This window comes from Alligator mississippiensis, chromosome 15, assembly GCF_030867095.1.
Source record: "Alligator mississippiensis isolate rAllMis1 chromosome 15, rAllMis1, whole genome shotgun sequence".
NCBI classification, from domain to species: domain Eukaryota; kingdom Metazoa; phylum Chordata; order Crocodylia; family Alligatoridae; genus Alligator; species Alligator mississippiensis.
In genome coordinates this window covers 10,118,040-10,140,698 of record NC_081838.1, presented here as the reverse complement: position 1 = coordinate 10,140,698, position 22,659 = coordinate 10,118,040, and the positions used below count along the sequence as shown (strand labels likewise).

Here is a 22,659-nt window from a genome sequence, read left to right as displayed (position 1 = left end):
GGCTTCACCTGCCGGGACGCTCCCCGCCCCGGGCACAGGTGTGCAGCGGGGGTCGTGCGGCTCCTTCCGCTGCCAGGCTGGGGGGGCGCTGCTTCCAAATGCCAGGCTGGTTGGGGTTTGTGCTGCGCCCAAAAGCCAGGTTGGTGGGGGCTGTGCAGCACCCAAATGCCAGGCTGGATGGGGTTTATGCAGTGCGCCGCTGCCAGGCTGGATGGGGTTTGTGCTGCGCCCAAAAGCCAGGCTGGATGGGGTGTGTGCTGCACCCAAATGCCAGGCTGGATGAGGGGTGTGCTTCACCCAAATGCCAGGCTGGATGAGGGGTGTGCTGCTCTCAAATGCCAGGCTGGATGAGGGGTGTGCTGCTCCCAAATGCCAGGCTGGATGAGGGGTGTGCTTCACCCAAATGCCAGGCTGGATGAGGGGTGTGTTGCGCCCAAATGCCAGGCTGGTTGGGGGTGTGTGTTGCGCCCAAATGCCAGGCTGGTTGGGGTTTGTGTTGCGCCCAAATGCCAGGCTGGTTGGGGGTGTGCTGCGCCCAAATGCCAGGCTGGATGGGGTGTGTGCTGCACCCAAATGCCAGGCTGGATGGGGTGTGTGCTGCACCCAAATGCCAGGCTGGTTGGGGTTTGTGCTGCGCCCAAATGCCAGGCTGGATGAGGGGTGTACTGCGCCCAAATGCCAGGCTGGATGGGGTTTGTGCTGCGCCCAAATGCCAGGCTGGATGGGGTTTGTGCTGCGCCCAAATGCCAGGCTGGATGGGGTGTGTGCTGCGCCCAAATGCCAGGCTGGATGGGGTGTGTGCTGCACCCAAATGCCAGGCTGGATGGGGTGTGTGCTGCACCCAAATGCCAGGCTGGTTGGGGTTTGTGCTGCGCCCAAATGCCAGGCTGGATGAGGGGTGTGCTGCGCCCAAATGCCAGGCTGGATGGGGTTTGTGCTGCGCCCAAATGCCAGGCTGGATGGGGTTTGTGCTGCGCCCAAATGCCAGGCTGGATGGGGTTTGTGCTGCGCCCAAATGCCAGGCTGGATGGGGTTTGTGCTGCGCCCAAATGCCAGGCTGGATGAGGGGTGTGCTGCTCCCAAATGCCAGGCTGGATGAGGGGTGTGCTTCACCCAAATGCCAGGCTGGATGAGGGGTGTGCTGCGCCCAAATGCCAGGCTGGTTGGGGGTGTGTGCTGCACCCAAATGCCAGGCTGGTTGGGGGTGTGTGCTGCGCCCAAATGCCAGGCTGGTTGGGGTTTGTGTTGCGCCCAAATGCCAGGCTGGATGGGGTGTGTGCTGCGCCCAAATGCCAGGCTGGATGGGGTGTGTGCTGCGCCCAAATGCCAGGCTGGATGGGGTGTGTGCTGCACCCAAATGCCAGGCTGGTTGGGGTTTGTGCTGCGCCCAAATGCCAGGCTGGATGAGGGGTGTGCCGCGCCCAAATGCCAGGCTGGATGGGGTTTGTGCTGCGCCCAAATGCCAGGCTGGATGGGGTTTGTGCTGCGCCCAAATGCCAGGCTGGATGAGGGGTGTGCTGCGCCCAAATGCCAGGCTGGATGGGGTTTGTGCTGCGCCCAAATGCCAGGCTGGATGGGGTTTGTGCTGCGCCCAAATGCCAGGCTGGATGAGGGGTGTGCTTCACCCAAATGCCAGGCTGGATGAGGGGTGTGCTGCGCCCAAAAGCCAGGCTGGATGAGGGGTGTGCTGCGCCCAAATGCCAGGCTGGATGAGGGGTGTGCTGCGCCCAAATGCCAGGCTGGATGAGGGGTGTGCTGCGCCCAAATGCCAGGCTGGATGGGGTTTGTGCTGCGCCCAAATGCCAGGCTGGATGGGGTTTGTGCTGCGCCCAAATGCCAGGCTGGATGAGGGGTGTGCTTCACCCAAATGCCAGGCTGGATGAGGGGTGTGCTGCGCCCAAATGCCAGGCTGGATGAGGGGTGTGCTGCGCCCAAATGCCAGGCTGGATGAGGGGTGTGCTGCGCCCAAATGCCAGGCTGGTTGGGGTTTGTGTTGCGCCCAAATGCCAGGCTGGATGGGGTGTGTGCTGCGCCCAAATGCCAGGCTGGATGGGGTGTGTGCTGCACCCAAATGCCAGGCTGGATGGGGTGTGTGCTGCGCCCAAATGCCAGGCTGGTTGGGGGTGTGTGCTGCACCCAAATGCCAGGCTGGTTGGGGGTGTGTGCTGCGCCCAAATGCCAGGCTGGTTGGGGTTTGTGTTGCGCCCAAATGCCAGGCTGGATGGGGTGTGTGCTGCGCCCAAATGCCAGGCTGGATGGGGTGTGTGCTGCACCCAAATGCCAGGCTGGATGGGGTGTGTGCTGCGCCCAAATGCCAGGCTGGTTGGGGTTTGTGCTGCGCCCAAATGCCAGGCTGGATGAGGGGTGTGCCGCGCCCAAATGCCAGGCTGGATGGGGTTTGTGCTGCGCCCAAATGCCAGGCTGGATGGGGTTTGTGCTGCGCCCAAATGCCAGGCTGGATGAGGGGTGTGCTGCGCCCAAATGCCAGGCTGGATGGGGTTTGTGCTGCGCCCAAATGCCAGGCTGGATGGGGTTTGTGCTGCGCCCAAATGCCAGGCTGGATGAGGGGTGTGCTGCGCCCAAATGCCAGGCTGGATGGGGTTTGTGCTGCGCCCAAATGCCAGGCTGGATGGGGTTTGTGCTGCGCCCAAATGCCAGGCTGGATGAGGGGTGTGCTGCGCCCAAATGCCAGGCTGGATGGGGTTTGTGCTGCGCCCAAATGCCAGGCTGGATGGGGTTTGTGCTGCGCCCAAATGCCAGGCTGGATGAGGGGTGTGCTGCGCCCAAATGCCAGGCTGGATGGGGTTTGTGCTGCGCCCAAATGCCAGGCTGGATGGGGTTTGTGCTGCGCCCAAATGCCAGGCTGGATGAGGGGTGTGCTTCACCCAAATGCCAGGCTGGATGAGGGGTGTGCTGCGCCCAAATGCCAGGCTGGATGAGGGGTGTGCTGCGCCCAAATGCCAGGCTGGATGAGGGGTGTGCTGCACTCAAATGCCAGGCTGGATGGGGTGTGTGCTGCGCCCAAATGCCAGGCTGGTTGGGGGTGTGCTGCGCCCAAATGCCAGGCTGGTTGGGGGTGTGCTGCGCCCAAATGCCAGGCTGGATGAGGGGTTTGCTGCGCCCAAATGCCAGGCTGGTTGGGGTTTGTGCTGCGCCCAAATGCCAGGCTGGATGAGGGGTGTGCTGCGCCCAAATGCCAGGCTGGTTGGGGTTTGTGCTGCGCCCAAATGCCAGGCTGGTTGGGGGTGTGCTGTGCCCAAATGCCAGGCTGGATGAGGGGTGTGCTGCGCCCAAATGCCAGGCTGGTGGGGTTTGTGCTGCGCCCAAATGCCAGGCTGGTTGGGGGTGTGCTGCGCCCTAATGCCAGGCTGGATGAGGGGTGTGCTGCGCCCAAATGCCAGGCTGGATGAGGGGTGTGCTGCGCCCAAATGCCAGGCTGGTTGGGGGTGTGCTGCGCCCAAATGCCAGGCTGGATGAGGGGTGTGCTGCGCCCAAATGCCAGGCTGGATGAGGGGTGTGCTTCACCCAAATGCCAGGCTGGATGAGGGGTGTGCTGCGCCCAAATGCCAGGCTGGATGGGGTGTGTGCTGCGCCCAAATGCCAGGCTGGATGGGGTGTGTGCTGCGCCCAAATGCCAGGCTGGTTGGGGTTTGTGCTGCGCCCAAATGCCAGGCTGGTTGGGGTTTGTGCTGCGCCCAAATGCCAGGCTGGATGGGGTGTGTGCTGCGCCCAAATGCCAGGCTGGTTGGGGTTTGTGCTGCGCCCAAATGCCAGGCTGGATGGGGTTTGTGCTGCGCCCAAATGCCAGGCTGGATGAGGGGTGTGCTGCTCCCAAATGCCAGGCTGGATGAGGGGTGTGCTTCACCCAAATGCCAGGCTGGATGAGGGGTGTGCTGCGCCCAAATGCCAGGCTGGATGGGGTGTGTGCTGCGCCCAAATGCCAGGCTGGTTGGGGGTGTGCTGCGCCCAAATGCCAGGCTGGATGAGGGGTTTGCTGCGCCCAAATGCCAGGCTGGTTGGGGTTTGTGCTGCGCCCAAATGCCAGGCTGGATGAGGGGTGTGCTGCGCCCAAATGCCAGGCTGGTTGGGGTTTGTGCTGCGCCCAAATGCCAGGCTGGTTGGGGGTGTGCTGCGCCCAAATGCCAGGCTGGATGAGGGGTGTGCTGCGCCCAAATGCCAGGCTGGTTGGGGGTGTGCTGCGCCGAAATGCCAGGCTGGTTGGGGGTGTGCTGCGCCCAAATGCCAGGCTGGATGAGGGGTGTGCTGCGCCCAAATGCCAGGCTGGTTGGGGGTGTGCTGCGCCCAAATCCCAGGCTGGATGAGGGGTGTGCTGCACCCAAATGCCAGGCTGGATGAGGGGTGTGCTGCGCCCATATGCCAGGCTGGTTGGGGGTGTGTGCTGCGCCCAAATGCCAGGCTGGTTGGGGGTGTGCTGCGCCCAAATCCCAGGCTGGATGAGGGGTGTGCTGCACCCAAATGCCAGGCTGGATGAGGGGTGTGCTGCGCCCATATGCCAGGCTGGTTGGGGGTGTGTGCTGCGCCCAAATGCCAGGCTGGATGAGGGGTGTGCTGCGCCCAAATGCCAGGCTGGTTGGGGTTTGTGCTGCGCCCAAATGCCAGGCTGGTTGGGGGTGTGCTGTGCCCAAATGCCAGGCTGGATGAGGGGTGTGCTGCGCCCAAATGCCAGGCTGGTGGGGTTTGTGCTGCGCCCAAATGCCAGGCTGGTTGGGGGTGTGCTGCGCCCTAATGCCAGGCTGGATGAGGGGTGTGCTGCGCCCAAATGCCAGGCTGGATGAGGGGTGTGCTGCGCCCAAATGCCAGGCTGGTTGGGGGTGTGCTGCGCCCAAATGCCAGGCTGGATGAGGGGTGTGCTGCGCCCAAATGCCAGGCTGGATGAGGGGTGTGCTTCACCCAAATGCCAGGCTGGATGAGGGGTGTGCTGCGCCCAAATGCCAGGCTGGATGGGGTGTGTGCTGCGCCCAAATGCCAGGCTGGATGGGGTGTGTGCTGCGCCCAAATGCCAGGCTGGTTGGGGTTTGTGCTGCGCCCAAATGCCAGGCTGGTTGGGGTTTGTGCTGCGCCCAAATGCCAGGCTGGATGGGGTGTGTGCTGCGCCCAAATGCCAGGCTGGTTGGGGTTTGTGCTGCGCCCAAATGCCAGGCTGGATGGGGTTTGTGCTGCGCCCAAATGCCAGGCTGGATGAGGGGTGTGCTGCTCCCAAATGCCAGGCTGGATGAGGGGTGTGCTTCACCCAAATGCCAGGCTGGATGAGGGGTGTGCTGCGCCCAAATGCCAGGCTGGATGGGGTGTGTGCTGCGCCCAAATGCCAGGCTGGTTGGGGGTGTGCTGCGCCCAAATGCCAGGCTGGATGAGGGGTTTGCTGCGCCCAAATGCCAGGCTGGTTGGGGTTTGTGCTGCGCCCAAATGCCAGGCTGGATGAGGGGTGTGCTGCGCCCAAATGCCAGGCTGGTTGGGGTTTGTGCTGCGCCCAAATGCCAGGCTGGTTGGGGGTGTGCTGCGCCCAAATGCCAGGCTGGATGAGGGGTGTGCTGCGCCCAAATGCCAGGCTGGTTGGGGGTGTGCTGCGCCGAAATGCCAGGCTGGTTGGGGGTGTGCTGCGCCCAAATGCCAGGCTGGATGAGGGGTGTGCTGCGCCCAAATGCCAGGCTGGTTGGGGGTGTGCTGCGCCCAAATCCCAGGCTGGATGAGGGGTGTGCTGCACCCAAATGCCAGGCTGGATGAGGGGTGTGCTGCGCCCATATGCCAGGCTGGTTGGGGGTGTGTGCTGCGCCCAAATGCCAGGCTGGATGGGGTGTGTGCTGCTCCCAAATGTCAGGCTGGATGAGGGGTGTGCTGCGCCCAAATGTCAGGCTGGATGAGGGGTGTGCTGCGCCCAAATGCCAGGCTGGATGGGGTGTGTGCTGCGCCCAAATGCCAGGCTGGATGGGGTGTGTGCTGCGCCCAAATGCCAGGCTGGATGAGGGGTGTGCTGCGCCCAAATGCCAGGCTGGATGGGGTTTGTGCTGCGCCCAAATGCCAGGCTGGATGAGGTTTGTGCTGCACCCCGCTGCCAGGCTCTAGAGCAGCAGGTCTCATCTCGCCCCGGGGGCAGGCACTCACAAGTGGGTGGCAAGAAGAGATGCAAGGTCCTGAGCACACTTTCTCCTTTCAAGGAGAAAAAAGGTGGGCACCCGCTTTTGCAGGTGGGCAGAGTTTCGGTCCCCCCCGCCCCACACACTGGGAGTGAGGGGCACTGGCCATTGATGCTTACAGATGGGTCTTGGTACACCAGCGGGGGAGAGCCGCTGCTCTGGAGGGTCCTGCTGTTGGATGCTATAGGGCTCTGCTAAAGCCAAGACCCAGCAGGGCATAAAAGGATTGCTGTTGGCCCCTCTTGCTGTGGCTTTAATGGCTATACCACCCTGGGGCTGCTATAGGCGCCTCATGCCAGTGCTGCTGTAGGGGTGTGCAGAGCCCTGGGATACCACTGGGTCCTTCCAGGACTGCTCAAGAGAGGCCAACGTGGAGGGCAATGCACCAAGCCTCTGTTGCTCCACTCGGCCGAGACTGAGCGCTGCTGAGATCCCGCCCCGAGCTGAAAACCTGCCCCTGATGCCCAGCTCCAGTAGTCATCTCGAGTCACAACCACCCTCATTGTGGGAGTATGAGGGCAAGCACTTAAACTCCCTGCCGGTCAGTGTTTGGATACAGAGGGGGAATGACTGGCTGGGCTGTAGGACTGCAGAGAAGGAGCTGAGGGGTCCAGTGGCCCATTAGCTGACCACATAAGCCAACAGTGTGCTCTTGTGGCAAATATGCCAATCATAGCAAGAGCCAGATTTGCACCTGGTGTAAATCAGCACAGTTCGACTGATGCCGATAGACAGCAGCAGAGCACTGGGTCCGACGGCTTTAGCCTGAATGAAATGAAAGAGTGCCTTTTTTGGGGGGGGTTTAACATAGCCTCATTTTTAACACTAGATGGTGGTAGCTTCCTGAATCTCAGAGCCAGGGAGATGCTGTTGCTACCGCTCTGCTGCAGCCAGAAAGCGGTTGCTGTTAGGAAGCCAGTGCTGCTGGGATTAATGTCCAGCTTTAGCATCTGAAGAACAGCATGAAATCAATAGTGGTGAACAGCTACTCTTGTTAAGCAGGGGGGAAGGACATGGTCAAAGGAGCTTTTTCAAATTTCCCTTGGCAGGTTCTGGCAAAGGCAAGTTTCTGTGTAAAGCAAGAATGAGCTGTAGACATGTCTTGGCACATCACCTGAAATCACTCCCGCAGTAGCCTCTGGGAATGCAGGGTTAGGAGAGGAGAGGACTTTAGCAAGGACATCCAGGTGACTGTGTTCAGTGGCCTGACAAGCAGCTGATTTCTATAGCCAGAGGATGGTGGCATGTGAACTTTGCTCTCACACTTCAAGCGTGATGACACAATGAGGAAAGGCAGGAAGGGACGTGGAAGTGGGCAGATTCATGCAAGGTTCTTGGAAAAGGAAGGGACAAGCCCAAGGGGGATGTTAAAAACTCCAAGCAAGCAAGTTTACACTGAGTCCTGTGCTGGGTGAGAGCAAACTTGGGTTGGTAGCAAAGTGCAAATCAGAATAGTTCAAGCCTGGATGCCTGTTAACTTGGGTGTCACCTGCCCATATGCTGGTGGAAAGGAGGAGTGGGCACATGACATGCACTGATGTAATTTTCTAAGCTGGTGGACTGTAATCCCTAGATAAATCCAGGGCAAAACTGCACCTGTATAAACTGCTGTAGGTATCATGTGTCCCCTTCTACCCCAGGGTTGCTATTAGTTTAATATACATAAATTATCATTGGCTCCCCACCTCTTAGTCGAGGGGCACTATACTAACATTTCCAGTGTCAGCTACCTGAGGAGATGTGACCATCTCTCTACTATGGACACCTGTATATCTTACACTGGTGTACAAGCCCACCTTGGTGGTGGCATGTTCTGTGTCCAGGCCTTTTGCTGAATTAAAATAGCCCCTAAAAGCCTCCATTTTGTCAGGCCCCGCGCACACAGAAATGAAGGAACTTACAATTTAAATAGACACGAGAAAGAGCGAGAGGGGAAACTGAGGCACGAAAAAGGGAAGGAACTCGCAAAGGCCATGCAGCAAGTTCAAGGAACAAAATTCTCCAGTCTCAAGCTAGCGGCTTATCTTTGGGGCTGCCCTGATTTTAAAACAGTTGTCGAAGACTTTGCCGAACTTCATTTTAAAGGCAGTCGGCTGCTTGAACTCTCTGCTGCTTTGTTTCCTGTTTTGCCTCTGCGCTGAGGTTTCACTATTAACATAAGCACCCAAGGGGAAATTCCCCGCACCAAAAAGCTCGAACGCTGAATTTTTTTCAGTTCAAAGTCACAAGCCCAAATGACACGCAAGAGCAGAGCGACATCAGAGAGACAGAGACGCAGCAAGAGTAAGTTTTCTCTGAAACTGCGGTAGCAGTGTTCAGTCCTCGGATCTCGGGTGTACGATGTCCTCAGCTCTAGGTAGCAAGCGCAGGCTCAGGCTTTTCTCTGAGTTACCCTCCTGGTTGGGTTAAATTGCAAAGAGCACAGTAATGCGATTGAGGATAAAATTTGCCTCATTGTCTTTGAAGCCCGAGAGTAAAGGTTAGAATCAGAGTGAATTGCTCCCTAAAAATACAGAGCTCATGAATATTTTGCTGTCATTGGATCATTACTGTAATCTTAAAGGATGGAATAATTTTCAGGTTGCACATTCAATTCAAATTCCTAAATACCACGCCTTCCTTGTTCACTATAGTAATCATGAGAATGAAGTGACCGTTTACTATTTAAAGCAGCTGTTTGCTGATCATCTGGCTGGGGTATTATGATCCCAGCACTTGTTTCTACCCAGGGCAGGGTGTCGGACTTGATAATCTAGGGTCCCTTCCGACCCTAGAAACTATGAAATCAATGCAATGGAAGCGTATCCAACAACCCAAGTCACACCCTTTTAAAATAATTCACTGGCATAGTCATGCATAAAATGTGCATTTGGGATTATTAACTTGACATGACCTGATGTTTGGTTATCAAGAGTTATTCTTACAATGACTCATTTGTAGTTCAGTAGATCAGATGTTGCTTTATGCGGCTAAGGCACGATTCAAAACGCACCGAAGTCTTACGTTATGTATTCGGGTAATGTCTGGCACAGTGTGGTCATAGGGTAGTTTCTAGGTACCGATGGAGTACAAATGAACAAAGTATGATATTATAGGATCCGAGGAGAGTAGGGCTAGAAGGGGCCTCCCAAGGTCATCTAATCCAGCGCCCTGCTCGAGACAGGATCATGCCTGAGTAAACCATCCCAATCCAGTGTCTCTCTAGCCTGCTCTTGAAAACTTCCAGGGATGGAGACTCCACAGCTTCTCTATTTCCAATGCTTGGTCGCCCTCAGAGTCAGAAAGGTCCTTCACATCTCCGACCTAAATTTCCTCTGATGCAGTTTGAGCCATTGCTGCTAGTCCTGTCCCCTACAGCCACAGAGAAAAGCTCATCTCCATCCTCCCTATAAATGCCCTTCAGGTATCTGAAGATTGTTAGTTATGATGATAGACAAATGAAAAAGCTCCTATTGAATTCACTGGACACTGGATAAGGCCCGATTGCTTATTTTTATTTAAAAAATCACTGAAAACATAAAATAGCTTGAGCACATTCTGCTAAACCTAAAGAAACTGTAAGAAACCAGCAGAGTAATTTGATCAAATGATCTTTCTGGCCTTGTTCACAGTGTAACACATACAAAACCATCCGGCAACAATTTACTTTACCTTTTTGTCAAACGTTTTCTTTGTGCTGTGTGCACTTCCTCATATTTGCTAATGAGTTCTGCAGTCTCCCATACATAAGGATCCCCAGCTTACTAAAAGGCAAAGGATGTTCATCAGGCAGATTAGCAGAGCCTCTAAAGATGAAACTGAGAACTTAAACTTTCAGCAGCTTGGCACTGATAAACTGGAAACTGTGATGGAAATCAAAGTTGATTTGCATAGTCGGGCTAATGGAGCCACACCACCAGCCTTTCACATGAAATTTGAATTTTGTGGGTTGATCATAGATTTAGGTTAAAAATGTTTTTTTTTTATTTTTCTCCCCCAAATGGTAATAATTCCTGCAAAGTCAAATCCTCCTCAGTACTGTTACAGTGGGAAGATATATGCTGAATACACTACATAGACATTTTCCTTAGGGGTAGAGATATTTTGGTATGGCAATGGTGCTCTATCTTTTGGCCCCATGGGCTAGAAGAATGACATGGGGACAGACCATGGACTGGACTGGGCCCTGTGCTGCCTCTGCCTAGCCCTGTGCACCGGGATCAGGCCTCCTGCTGCCAAACTTTTCCCATAGTCCAGACTACACAGCTCTATGGGCTGGATCTGGCCTACGGGCCAAGGGTTGAGCACCCCTGAGTTAGGGCATAATCACCTGGGCCATGAACTGGATTTCCACTTGAGGGCTATTGTAGAGGAAGTTTAGCATAGGCACACTGGTTAGCTCAGGGTCCAGCTCCCACTGAAAGCTCACTGGGAATGGGAGCTATGCATCTGGATCTGATCTTCCCCCCACCTTAAGTCTGCTTCCATGGAGTCGCTTCGCCTCTGTGCCATTGCACAGAGTGTGTTCTTGTGGGTAGGATGAAGTTTAGTACTGATGGTGGGACTATTTCAAAGACCTAGGGCATGATCACCTTTAACAAAAGCCTTCAATTACCTGGGAGGGGGCCAAAGAGGATGGAGCTGGACTGTTCTTGGTGGGGGCAGATGGCAGGACGAAGAGCAATGGGCTCACGTTGCAGGAAGGGAAGTTGAGGTTAGATATTAGGAAAAAAAAACCTTTCTTACTAGGAGGGTGGTGAAGCACTGGAACAGGTTACCCAGGGAGGTGGTGGCATCTCCATCCTTGCAGGTCCCACAACTTCATGAAGATCATTGCCAAGGGCTCCAAGATCTCCTCTGCCAGTTCCTTCAGGACCATGGGATGAACTTCATCCAGTCTTGCTGACTTGAATTCATTCAGACCCAACAAAATCTCCATCCTTTTTAAAACCTGGCTAGACAAAGCTCTGGCTGGGCTGATCTAGTTGGGGCTGGTCCTGCTTGGAGCAGGGGGTTTGACTGAATCAGTGTTTGCCAACCAGCGTGCTGTGGCACAGTGGCGTGCCGTCAGAAATGAGCAGGTGTGCCGCTGAATTTTGCCATGGCAATGAACTACAATGAGCTTATGGGTATGAGGATGGAGGATGTCTTAACAGGTGTGCCATGGAAAATTTTTATTAATGTAAGTATGCCTTGCGGCTGGAAAAGCTTGGGAACCATTGGACTAGATGATGTTCCAAGGTCCCTTCCAACCCTCATTTTCTATGATTCTATGGTTGTGTCCCCATTCAAGTCAATGGGAAACATTGGTTAGCCATGTTGAATCTTCTCTAAATGTAATTGCACGATCCTTAATTGCTGTAGGAACTAGGGGCCAGGCTGCTGCACTGAGAAGCTGGTGGTCTGAGTTCTGGTCCCCTGCCTACCCTGTGACCCAGACCCTCGTCCTTTCCCCATCCCAGCCGATTGCCACTTTGATCCCCTTCCCCTGCCTGACCTGATGTTCAGCTTTCTATTCTCTACTGGCTTTTTGGTTCTGATTCTGCTTTAGTAATATTTATGGCTCAATGAACTGCTGGAAATTAATTGTACTGTCATTTCCTCTCCTTCCATCCCTCCCTCCCGATAGCCAGGAGAAATGGAAGAAGCTTTTTTCCAGCTTGGCCAAGAATTGGCCAGGCTTCAGCATTTATGTGCAAAGCAGAGTGAGCTGCTACAGAAGCTGATTCCAGGGACGGACCCACTCATCGGTAAGGAACAGAGTAAACTCAAATCAAGGAATATTTTTCCGGTCAAAAGCTTATTTACAGGAAATGCAGATTCGGTTAAACCAAATTAATTTGTGAATTCATGCCAAATTTAGCCAGTTAGTCTGGCTGGAAAATAAAACAGTTAGAAAAAAAGTTAAAGTGTTCTTGGTTCAGTGTTCAGAGAGTGAAATGCAGCCATTTTTCCTTACAAAATGATATCCCTGTACTTAAAAAAGAGAAAAAAAGTGACCAGCCTCCCAAGAGATGAAACAAAAGTGTTTTGTTTTGGGCAGGAAAAAAGGATCATGATTTATTTTTGTGTGTTTTTGCTTGGAAAACACCCTGAAAATCCTCATTTTGAGTTGACCTTAAAGGAAGGATTTTTTTTTTTCTTTCCAATTTTCAGTTCAAGCAACACATAGAAAAATCAATTATTCCCATGTCGCTACTGCTAACTCAGTTTCTGCTTGCATCAGATGCAGTTTCTGGCATCTAGAGGAGATGTAACACATAATCACACATGAATTTACATACATTTGAATTAGATTCTCCCTGTAGCTGGCAGGAGGCTGCCCGCTGTGCTGGAACAGCTGTTTTTTCTGGCTTATGAGGGAAATGAACAGCACCCATAAATCATGAGAGAGGGGTTGAATACTAAACAGGTAGTCCAGGTGAGAGCTAGGTTTGGCCACAGCTGGAATCTGCTGAAAACTCATGCATCAGATGCAACTCACTGATGACCCCAAAAGTTGGGAAAATCACTGCTAGATCCAAGTAGCCAGGTCTGCTGTTCAGGAAAGGAACATATGGCATATGTTCATATGAACATATTGCCATATGCCCAGAAAGGGGCATATGGCAATCCTATGCCAAAGCATAGAGCACTTACCACGGCTGGAAACAGCTCTTCCTTTTCCTTTTCTGCTTAACAGCTGTCTCTTGAGATGAGAAAGAAGCCATCTCTGCTGTACGGTTGATGCACAACCACCAGGGCACATTGATTAAAAGGAGACCAATGTGGTTGCAGGGAGGTTGCAGGTAAATTGCAAGAGGTCCTTTCAGTCCCGTGAGTAACCTCCCTTACTGGTTTCTGTTAAAGATCTGCCCACTTCGATGCCAATCCAATGCACCGATGATACGGTCGGAGAGGAAGTGGAAAGACCCAACTTCAGGCAGCCAGGAGCAAAGCCCTCCTCTGCCATCGTGGCCTGCCCAGCAGCTCCTAGACTGCACGACTCTGCTATTCTCCAGAACCAGCCCCAAGACGCAGACATGCTGTATGCTTTGGCTGTGAAGTACCCACCGAGTGCAGAAAACGACAGTTTATTAAGCAGTGGGAATAGGAAGCTGGATTTTGCAAGAGCCCTTCACAGCCAGTCCTGTGACACGCCAGATATAGGCAAGAAGGCACATTTTGATGCACAGTTGAATGATGATATGGCATTTCCTGCCTTTAACGTTAGCAAGAGAGACTCCCTAGCTAGTTCTGCCCCTCAAGAGTTTGCTGTTCAAAATCCAGTGTGTGTAGACTCTCTTTTCCACTCTCTGGATCTTTATGAAGACCCCCAGGAGCTACCGACGGAATATGCTCCCGGGCAGAGCGCTCTGCCTACAGAGATTAACGTTCCTGTAGAAATACAAGGACCTGTAAAGGTAAAGCAGATGGGGGCAGATCTGTGTATGGCATTTCTATTGCACACTTTACTAAACACTTTACTAAGCCACATAAGAAGCAGCACAGAAGCAGAAAGGGATCTCGGAGTTATAGTGGACACCAAGATGAACATGAGTCGTCCGTGGGACAAAATCATCAGCAAACCTAACCGCACGTTATCATGCATTAGCAGATGCATGACAAATAGATCCACGGAGGTGATATTTCCCCTCTATACGGCAGTGGTCAGACCGCAGTTGGAGTACTGCGTCCAGTTTTGGGCGCTGTACTTTAAGAAGGATGTGGATAACCTTGAGAGGGTCCAGAGGGCCACTTGTATGGCTAAGGGTTTACAGGGCAAGCCCTAAGAGGAGAGACTAAGGGACCTGGATCTCTGCAGCCTCTGCAAGAGAAGGCTGAGAGGTGATTTTGTGACTGCCTATAAATTCATTAGAGGGATGCAGCAAGGGATCAGAGATGCTCTGTTCACCAGGGTGTCTCTTGGGGTAACAAGGAGCAATGGTCACATTGCACGTTCTTAAAAGCAAATTACCATATTTACTTGATTCTAAGACAAGGTTCCCCCCCACATTTAATGTGGAGGAAAATGCCCCTCAACTTAGAATTGAGTATGAAGGTGGGGGGTGGACATGCGTCTGTGCCTGCCCCCTGCACCACCTCTGCACCATCTCCCCTTTGCAGCCTCTTCCCCAATCTCCCTCCCCCTCATTCAGCCCCTCTCCCCACCCTGCACCTTGCCATTGCTTTGCACTGGCAGGCTCTGTGCATGCTGCACCCTGGGGCACTGAACGTGGCCTCAGCCTGGCCCCGTAGCAGCAGCACAAAGCATTGCACAGCCTGGGGAGGAGGGAGAAAAGTGGGGGAGACCGAGGCTGTTGGGGAGGGGACCCAAGGCTGCAGGGAGGGGCAGGCAGGGGGCAGAGGTGGCAGGGGAGCAGGCACAAGTAGGGGGCAAACTGCTTGATCTCCCCACCTGCCCCTATTCAGTGGTGGTGGGTGGGGGGGATGAATTAAAGTTGACCCTCCAATAATTAAATTCTATACATGAAAAATGATAGCAAATGTATACATTTTCCATGTATAAAATCAAATTATTGGGGCTTCATCTTAAAGCCAGGGTCATCTTCAATTTGAGTAAATATGGGGTATGCGTGTCTGCTCATTCATGATGGAGCCACATAAGAACATAAAAACTGCCATCTACTGGGTTGGACCGTGGGTCCATTTTGCCCAAGCTCCTGTGTCACATCGTGGCAGAGAGCAAATGCTGAAAGGGAGAGTGGACTGAGTCTGACCAGGGTTTTTCCCCTGTTCCTCTCTCACTTGCAGCCTCCAGCATTTAAGGTCAAGGCAGGTCTGATTCAGAGGCTGGATCCCACACTCCCATGCTCCATAGCTACCGATGCCCCTTTCCTCCAAGCATGTGTACTGTCCAATCCATTTTTTGAATGTGGTTAAACTGTCAGCTTCCACCACATCTGGTGGACACAAGTCCCACACTTCAATTATACGCCGTGTGAAAAAGCACGTCCTTTTGTTAGTTTTAAACTTACTGCCTACTGGTTTCATTTTGTGATCCCTAGTTCTTGTCTGGTGAGAGCGAGTCAGTAATAAATCCCTACTGACTTGTTCTTTGCCGGTTAGTATTTTGTAAACCCTTATCACGTGTCTCCTAAAAGCATCTCTTTCCTAAAGTGAGCAGGCCTGGCCTCTTTACTCTCTCCTCATATGGAAGCCCCTCCATACCACTCATCATCCTTACTGCCCTTCTCTGGACTTTCTCTAGGTCTTCTGTATCCTTTTTGAGTTGCAGGGACCAGAACTGGGCAGACGATTCAAGGTGTGGACGCCCTGTGGATTTACAAAGGGGCATGACGATACTTTCCATTTTGCTCACAATTCTATTCTTAATAAGCCCTAACTTGCTGCGTTTTGGATGGCTGCTGAGCTGATGTTTTTAGCGAACTGTCCACAATGACTCCCAGATCTCTTTCCTGGGTGGTAACAGCTAATGTAGAGTACATTATAGTATAGGTAGAGTTGCGGTTATTTTTGCCCAGGTGCATCACTTTACACTTGTCTCCATTGAATTGCTTCTGCCATTTATTGGCTCAGTCATGCCAGATTCTTCTGTAGATGCTCACAGTTGGCTGTGGTCTTTACCACCTGGAATCATTTGGGGTCATTAGCAAATTTGGCCACCTCACTACTCACCCCGTTGTCTAGATCATTTATGAATATGGAAAACCGTCCCAAAATAGATCCCTGGGGGACCCCGCTGTTTACTTCTTCCCATAAACTGACCATTTAGACTCACTCTTTGCTTTCTATCTTGGAGCCAATTCCTCATCTGTGAGTGGATGTTCCCTGTAATCCCGTGACTCCCTAACTTAGCTAAGAGCCTCTTATGGGGGACCTTGTCAAAGGCTTTTGGGAGGTCCAAATACACTATGTCAACTGGATCATCCCAACTCACCCGCGTATTGACACCCTCAGAGCACTCTAGTAGGTTTGTGAGGCATGATTTCCCTTTGACAAAGCCATGTTGATTCCTCTCCAGTAAGTCATGTTCATCCATGTGCTGAGCAAGTCTTTTTTTATTATTATTGTTTCTGCCAGTTTTCTAGGAGCAGAAGTGAAGCTCACTGGCCTGTAGTTTCCTGCATCCCCTCTAGAGCCTTTTTAAAATGTTGGAGTCACATTGGCAACCCTCCAGAACTAAGGCTGGTTTTAGTGGTAGGTAGGTACAGTTTTAGTGATGCACTACAATTAGGAGTTCAGCAATTTCCTATCTGAGCTCCTTCAGGACCCTAGGGTGAATGCCATCAGGTCCTGGTGATTTGATACCGTTTAGCTGATCAATAAATAAACCTCCTGTAGACATATTTAATATGTATGTATGTGCAGTACAACCTCATGTATTGAAACCTCCATTTGGATCCACTGACTTGTCCCTAGAGAGGTGTGGATCCGGTGATGAAATTTCCCTAACATTGCCCATAGTGAAGACAGATGCAAAGAATGCATTTAGTTTCTCAGAAATGGCCCTGTCATCCTTTAGTCCTTCTTTCATACCCTGATCATCCAAAGGCCCAACTGACTCCCTGGCAGGCCTTTGGCTGCGAATGTATGCATGGCTTACCTGTTTGCACTTCATTCAGGCTTGCTGCACAATGAGGTGGGCTCAGGCTGTGTGCACCTCATTCAGGCTTGCAACTTTGATACAGCATCACAGGCAGGAACTTAATTAAGCCTTGATCTGTGAAGCCACTTACCCCTGGGTCTGTGTGGTACAGCACAGTCTGCAGCATAACACATGGCTGTGGAAAGAAAAAACCATTCAGATCTTGGGCTTGCAGGATTAGCCAAGTACCGTGCGTGTCTGGCAACTTCCGGCGCACCGGACAAGCCCAGTGCATCCATCTGTATCAGCAAATCTCATAGGATCATAGGAACATAAGACTGGAAAGGACCTCACAAGTTCATTTAGTGCAGGGGTAGGCAATTATTTTGGGCAGAGGGCCGCTTACTGAGTTTTGGCAAGCCATTGAGGGCCGCATGACAGCCAGCTCAGGGCAGATTAATATTAATTTTCTAAATTTTTTAGGGCTGGATAGAATGGCCTGGCGGACCACATCTGGCCCCCGGGCCGCATTTTGCCCACCCCTGATCTAGGGCATCTCAGTAACTTTATTGTGCCCCACTGTGATAGGAAGTTGCTAGTATCTCCATTTTGCAGATGGGAAATTGAGGCGCAGGGAGGCTGGGGCCTGGGTCCTCATAGGTATTCATTCTAGTGTGAGCGAGGTGCCTAGGAGCCTTTGTGGATTTGGGGTTAAATGACTCACTCAAGGTCACACAGGAAAGCAGTGGCAGAGCAGGGGTTTGACCAAGGATATGTTAAGTCCCAGAGCAGGCACCACCACCAGATTATCCTTTCTCTGTGATAAATTATGGGATTTGCCATGTGCGACCGAGCCACAAGTTAGCAGTTTTAGTCCTGGATTTCCAAAAGGGGGTAACTATGGATTGCTCCCTGCAGAGTAAAACCCACACACTGTCCCTAGCTAGTTGTGCAACACGTAAGTAGGAAAATTCCTTCCCGGCCCCCCATGGCAGTCATTTAATGTCCCGAAACATGAAACTTAATTAAACTCGTTCTAGTGCATCACTACAATATTGCCTTTGGTCCTGAAATAAACCCAGCCCTTTTATGATACAGCTCATTTGCAGGCATCTCCTGGTGGCTATAATCATCTTCATTGCCCTTTCTGGACCATTGTAATTCTAGCTCCTGCTCTCTGCCTTCTCCAAATAATCTCTCATCATCTTGGCACCAACTATGAATATTGCATGCTGCCATGGGCTTCTCTCTTTCTGAGGAATAAGCAGGTCCTATAGCTCTGTGTTGTGTATAACTAAACCATCCATAATCCACTAATGGGGCTTTACCTCTTGCCTTGTGCTGGTAGTTTTCCCTTCACAGGCTTTTTAGAAAGGATCTTACCCCAAAGCCACATCTGAGTAGTGAATTTTGTCTATCCGTGCTCCTTCGTGATCAGTACTCCGAAGCTGCTGTACTGGGAAGTATTTAACACGTTTGCTTTTCGGAGCTCTAAAATCTCACAGGCAGCATTTTCTGTTAAAGCCAGTTGTGAGCAAACCAGCGGATCAGGGGAGGTGACACTTGCCTGCATATGATTTTCATGTGAAATTTTTAAGAGTAACTAAAAGAAATATTCAGGAAATAAGGACTGACTTCTGTAAGTCCCTTTAAGACTCCTCAGCAGTAATTACTTTACTCATTCACCTCCCACACTTGCCTTTTCCCCCAAAAAGGAGGGGACAGCACAGCGGAGAATGAAGCCCTGGGGCCATGAAGTCCACAGTTCCCCAAACAACATGCTAGGCATTACTGGGTGCATCTACACATGCCAATTTAAGGCATTTTAGCCTGATTTAAGGTGCATTAAGGGCACGTGCCCACCTTTAATGTGCCTTAAAAGTGGTGATTTTAAGCTATTTGGGCATTTATACACATACATTTTCAGGTCCAGATCTCCTGCGCATCGAGTCTGCTCCACATGGAAGCTGACGTGCGCAGCGCTGCATTGCTTGCAGTTGTATAAGCGGCAAAATGCATCAGCATGCTGAAAATGGTGGCAGTGCGCTTTTGAACTAAAACACCTCCTATGTATTTTAATTGAAAAGTGGCCTGCTGCCATTTTCTGCATGCTGACGGACATTTCCCCGCTTATGCAACTGCATGTGACGCAGCACCGGGCACTTTCCAAAGCACCCAGCGCTGCGGCATTTGCATGTGTAAAAATGCCCTTTGCACCTAAATTTGATACCTGCAACCGCAAATAGCTAAAGTGCCTTAATGCACATGTAGACATGCCAAGGCACATTAATGCTGTGTATGTCAACTGACTTGGGACTAACTTCAGTCCCAAGTGGGTCCGCCTTAGTGTGTGCATGTGTAGATGTGTACCTAAATGTGCCTTAGTTGTGTGCATGTGTAGATGTGCACCTAAATCGCCTTAATGTGCATTAGGCAAATGCGCATTAAGTTTAGGCGCGTGTAAAAGCATGCATAGACACACCCATTAAGAAGGGAATTGTGGATACAATGGAGAATATCACGATGCCCTTATAAATCCATGGTGTGTCCACACCTTGAACATTGCACCCAGTTCTGATCCCTGCACTTCCAAGGGGGTATGGAAGAGCTAGAGATCTTCCCTTAAAGGGATCAGATATGTTCTCTGAGGCAAGGGGCATCAGTAGCTCTTGACCATGAGAGTGCGGGGCACGGCCTCTGAATCAGCCCTTCCTAGTGCAAGTGAGAGAGGAGCAGGGGAGAAAATCCTGGTCAGACCCAGTTCGCTCTCCCTTTTAGCATCTGCTCTGTGTCACTGCGTGACTGGGTAAGAGGACCCAGTAAATGGCAGATTTGACAGTCTATTGAAAAGTAGCGTGTGTCTTCAACCAGGAACCTGACTCTGAACAATTTGGCTAAAAGGAAAAATCCCTTTTTCTGCTTCCTTAAAACGAGGTGTGTGTTTTACTTGGAGGCATTCTTCTTATTTAAATACAGCAATTGCTTCCTTTTGTATGATGGTAACATTTAGAAACTGGGCAGCTCCGCAGTGCAAGGAAAGGACCTCATACAGATGCATAGCAGAAAGATGCTGTTTCCCCTTTATTTATCATGAGGTTGGTGTCCAGCAGATTACAAGCAAGCTGGCCGCACCTACGGCAAGCACGCTTCTTCCCCAGGTCCCGTAGGGGGAAACCATGCTCAGGTTCATAAGGATATCAGTGGCAGGACAGGAGACTTGAACTTGGGGCTCTGTTTTACCCCAGGATCATTCTTCCTCTTTTTGCTTCCACCACTTACCCCTTGTGAGCCACAGTAATGGCAGGATGCACTATTCAGGCTAAATATACATCTTGATGTGGGTGGGAGGCTGTTTTGCATGATTTGCATGGTTTTGCATGATTTTCTTCCACTCCTTTCCGCCAAATAGACGCCTTATTACTGCTGCTAATAATGCTCATATTCTTATTATCATACTCTTAATGGTGGCTGCTAATGAGCTTCAGTACTGCCTAGATTAAGAATGTATCTCGTCTTTTTACGAAGAAGAGGAAAAAGGTCAGTATCCTGCCTCATAAATCCCGAATATGCCTTATCAGCACTTAAAGGGAAACGCGTAAGAAGGAAATTACAAGCACTTTCCATTTCACCTTTCACAAAAGCACTTTTATCACATTGTGGCCTTGACAGAAATTGAAGTCGCAAAGGAGGAAGTAACAGGCAACTTGAGACACTCAAATGCCATAAATAACTAGGTTGGGTTAGGATCACCTGGGGGAACGGGACAGAAGAGCTGCTGCCATGGAGCTGTTATTGAATCGAGGCACAGGGGCCTCGATTTTGTGTGCTCCTTTGGGGGATCTGTAAAAAACATCCCTGCCCGCTTCCAGAATTGGGTTGATGCCATGGCGAGATAGAGCAGGCTTAGGGCTGCTCTGATTTACACGGGCTGTATTGCCAAGCGCTGCAGCCACTCCCATCCTTCCTTGCAGCTCTGGAGGAGACAGTGGGATCGGGTTGTATAAATCACGTCTGTCTTGCTCCTGCATGGGGGAATTCCCTGTCGTTTCTTCGCAGGCTCCGTACATGATCCACGCAGCACAGAGGGGCTAGGGAGGCTTGGAGGGCAGCCAGTCTTTCCGAAGACCCTGAAAGTAGTTCCCATTTTTAAACAAGAAGCCGAGACTGATCCTGGGGATTACAGACCCTGTGATAGAGACTGAAATAAGCACAGCCGAAGGCAGAACAAAATGACACCTCTGGTTGGGTTATACCAGTTAATGCTCTTTCCTCTTCAACCTTTTGCAGACTTTCTGGACTCCGGGGTGGATGCTGGAAGATGAGAGCGGGCCTCCGAATCCTGAGGCTACTCAGGATATGCAGACCTATGACTTTTGCCAAGCCCTTTTCCCAGCAGGAACAGCCCAGGCAGACTAGCTCAAATATCTTCTGGCTCATCTGGAATAGGACTGGATGGTCCCCCATTAGGCTGTGTACTTATATTCCTGTACTCCTATGCTTAAACCCACTGGTTGTGGTTAACACAATGGAGCAACGTGGGTAGCATCTGCTTTCAACTTTGCAGCCCAGGTGCCTAGCATCCTTTTATAGATGGGAAGCCTGAGGGCAGTTCTCAGCAGGAGCGAGCCGTACTGGTGCACCGTAATAGTTTGGACACCGCATGCCCGGGCAAGAAACTAGAGGAGTGTCGAGAAGCTCCAACTAACCTCAATGTCTGACTGTGCTCCATGCTGTATAAACACACGGTAGGAGATTCTGCTTTGGAGACGTCATGGGGAAAAAAAAATGCCTGTACTTGAATGATCATTTTTCAAAATGCTCAGGAAATTATAAAGAAATAAAACTATTTCATTTCAGGTCCAGCCAAGACTCGTACTTTAATTGGGAGCATTTTAAAGGCATCTTTGTTGAGTGAAAGGGGACATTATGGAATCCAACAGCTTTTTGCACGCCGCCAAACTCTTTTCTTGAAAAAGGCAGTGAAATGGAGGGGGATTTGCTAAATAATTTGGCGTCACAGAATCTGCGCTCTTCTCCGAGTGTCAGCTAAAATTCTGCTCCTCGGTCCCGGCGTCCAGGTATCCAGTCCACTTGATCACCTTGTCTTCCCGATGGAGATAAGGAGCACAGTGAGCTGGAATAAACCCTTTGACTGATTCTCTTTATCGTGGCTTAGGCTAATGCACTTCTCGGTCTTCATTAAAATCTCATCAGTGCCAGCTCAGTGGCTTGCATAAGCTTAAATGATTCACCTTTATGGATGGTGAGAAAACCTAGTGCGGCTAGGTCTTCTCCCTGAGTTTGGGGTCTTCTGTTTTGAGAGAAGCATTTACAGCATCAAGTGGCGACGAAGCAGGCGCTGTCGCCAGCTTGGAAACATGCCAGCTATGTTGTTGTTCTGCCTTTGTATTTAGTCTCTTAGGAAGGACTTCTTCCAAATGAGAAGCTTTGGGACCTGGTGGATTAGGGGCTCTGGAGACAGCAGTGTTCTTCTTTAGGTCTGTTGACTGTTCGTTAGCTGATGAATAGAAGGTACAGACCAAGCTAGCACAGTTCAACGGGTTTATCGATCAGGACTGCAAAAGGCGATTACTGATCAGCAAAATAAGGGCTGCGCTATTTATCAGTTCTTTTTTTGCAGTGCTGCTGTAATTCAGAGAGAGTCAGTGCAACATATGACTTCAGGAAGTCCTGTAGCTGACCTATTTACAGCTTATAGTCCTACAGCAGCAGCTTGTTGATATGAAATGATCTGAAAAGAAGTACACCAGAAACACCACCCGACCAGGCACAGCCAGCCACCACAACCAGGACCTCAGGCTTGCTGGGAACTTTCAGCATTTTTAAGAGGAAGCAAAAAATGCAAATGAGACAATTTATCTAACTGAATGCAGAGGAACAACCCTTACTAAATCATTCTTAAAAGGATTGACTTAAGGTCACATAATCTTTAGCCTGAACCTTGACACAATGACCAGA

The 22,659-nt window shown here is 51.2% G+C and overlaps 1 protein-coding gene across 1 annotated transcript; it reads left to right on the top strand.

Annotated features, from left to right (window-relative positions):
* Positions 1-49: 49 nt before the first annotated feature.
* On the top strand, positions 50-21,531 carry LOC109281562 (uncharacterized). The gene is made up of 4 exons (XM_059718367.1): positions 50-139; positions 11,761-11,881; positions 12,981-13,534; positions 20,968-21,531. The coding sequence occupies exons 2-4, from the start codon at positions 11,770-11,772 to the stop codon at positions 21,094-21,096; spliced, it is 795 nt and encodes a 264-aa protein (XP_059574350.1). The 5' UTR covers positions 50-139; positions 11,761-11,769; the 3' UTR covers positions 21,097-21,531.
* The last annotated feature ends 1,128 nt before the right edge of the window (positions 21,532-22,659 follow it).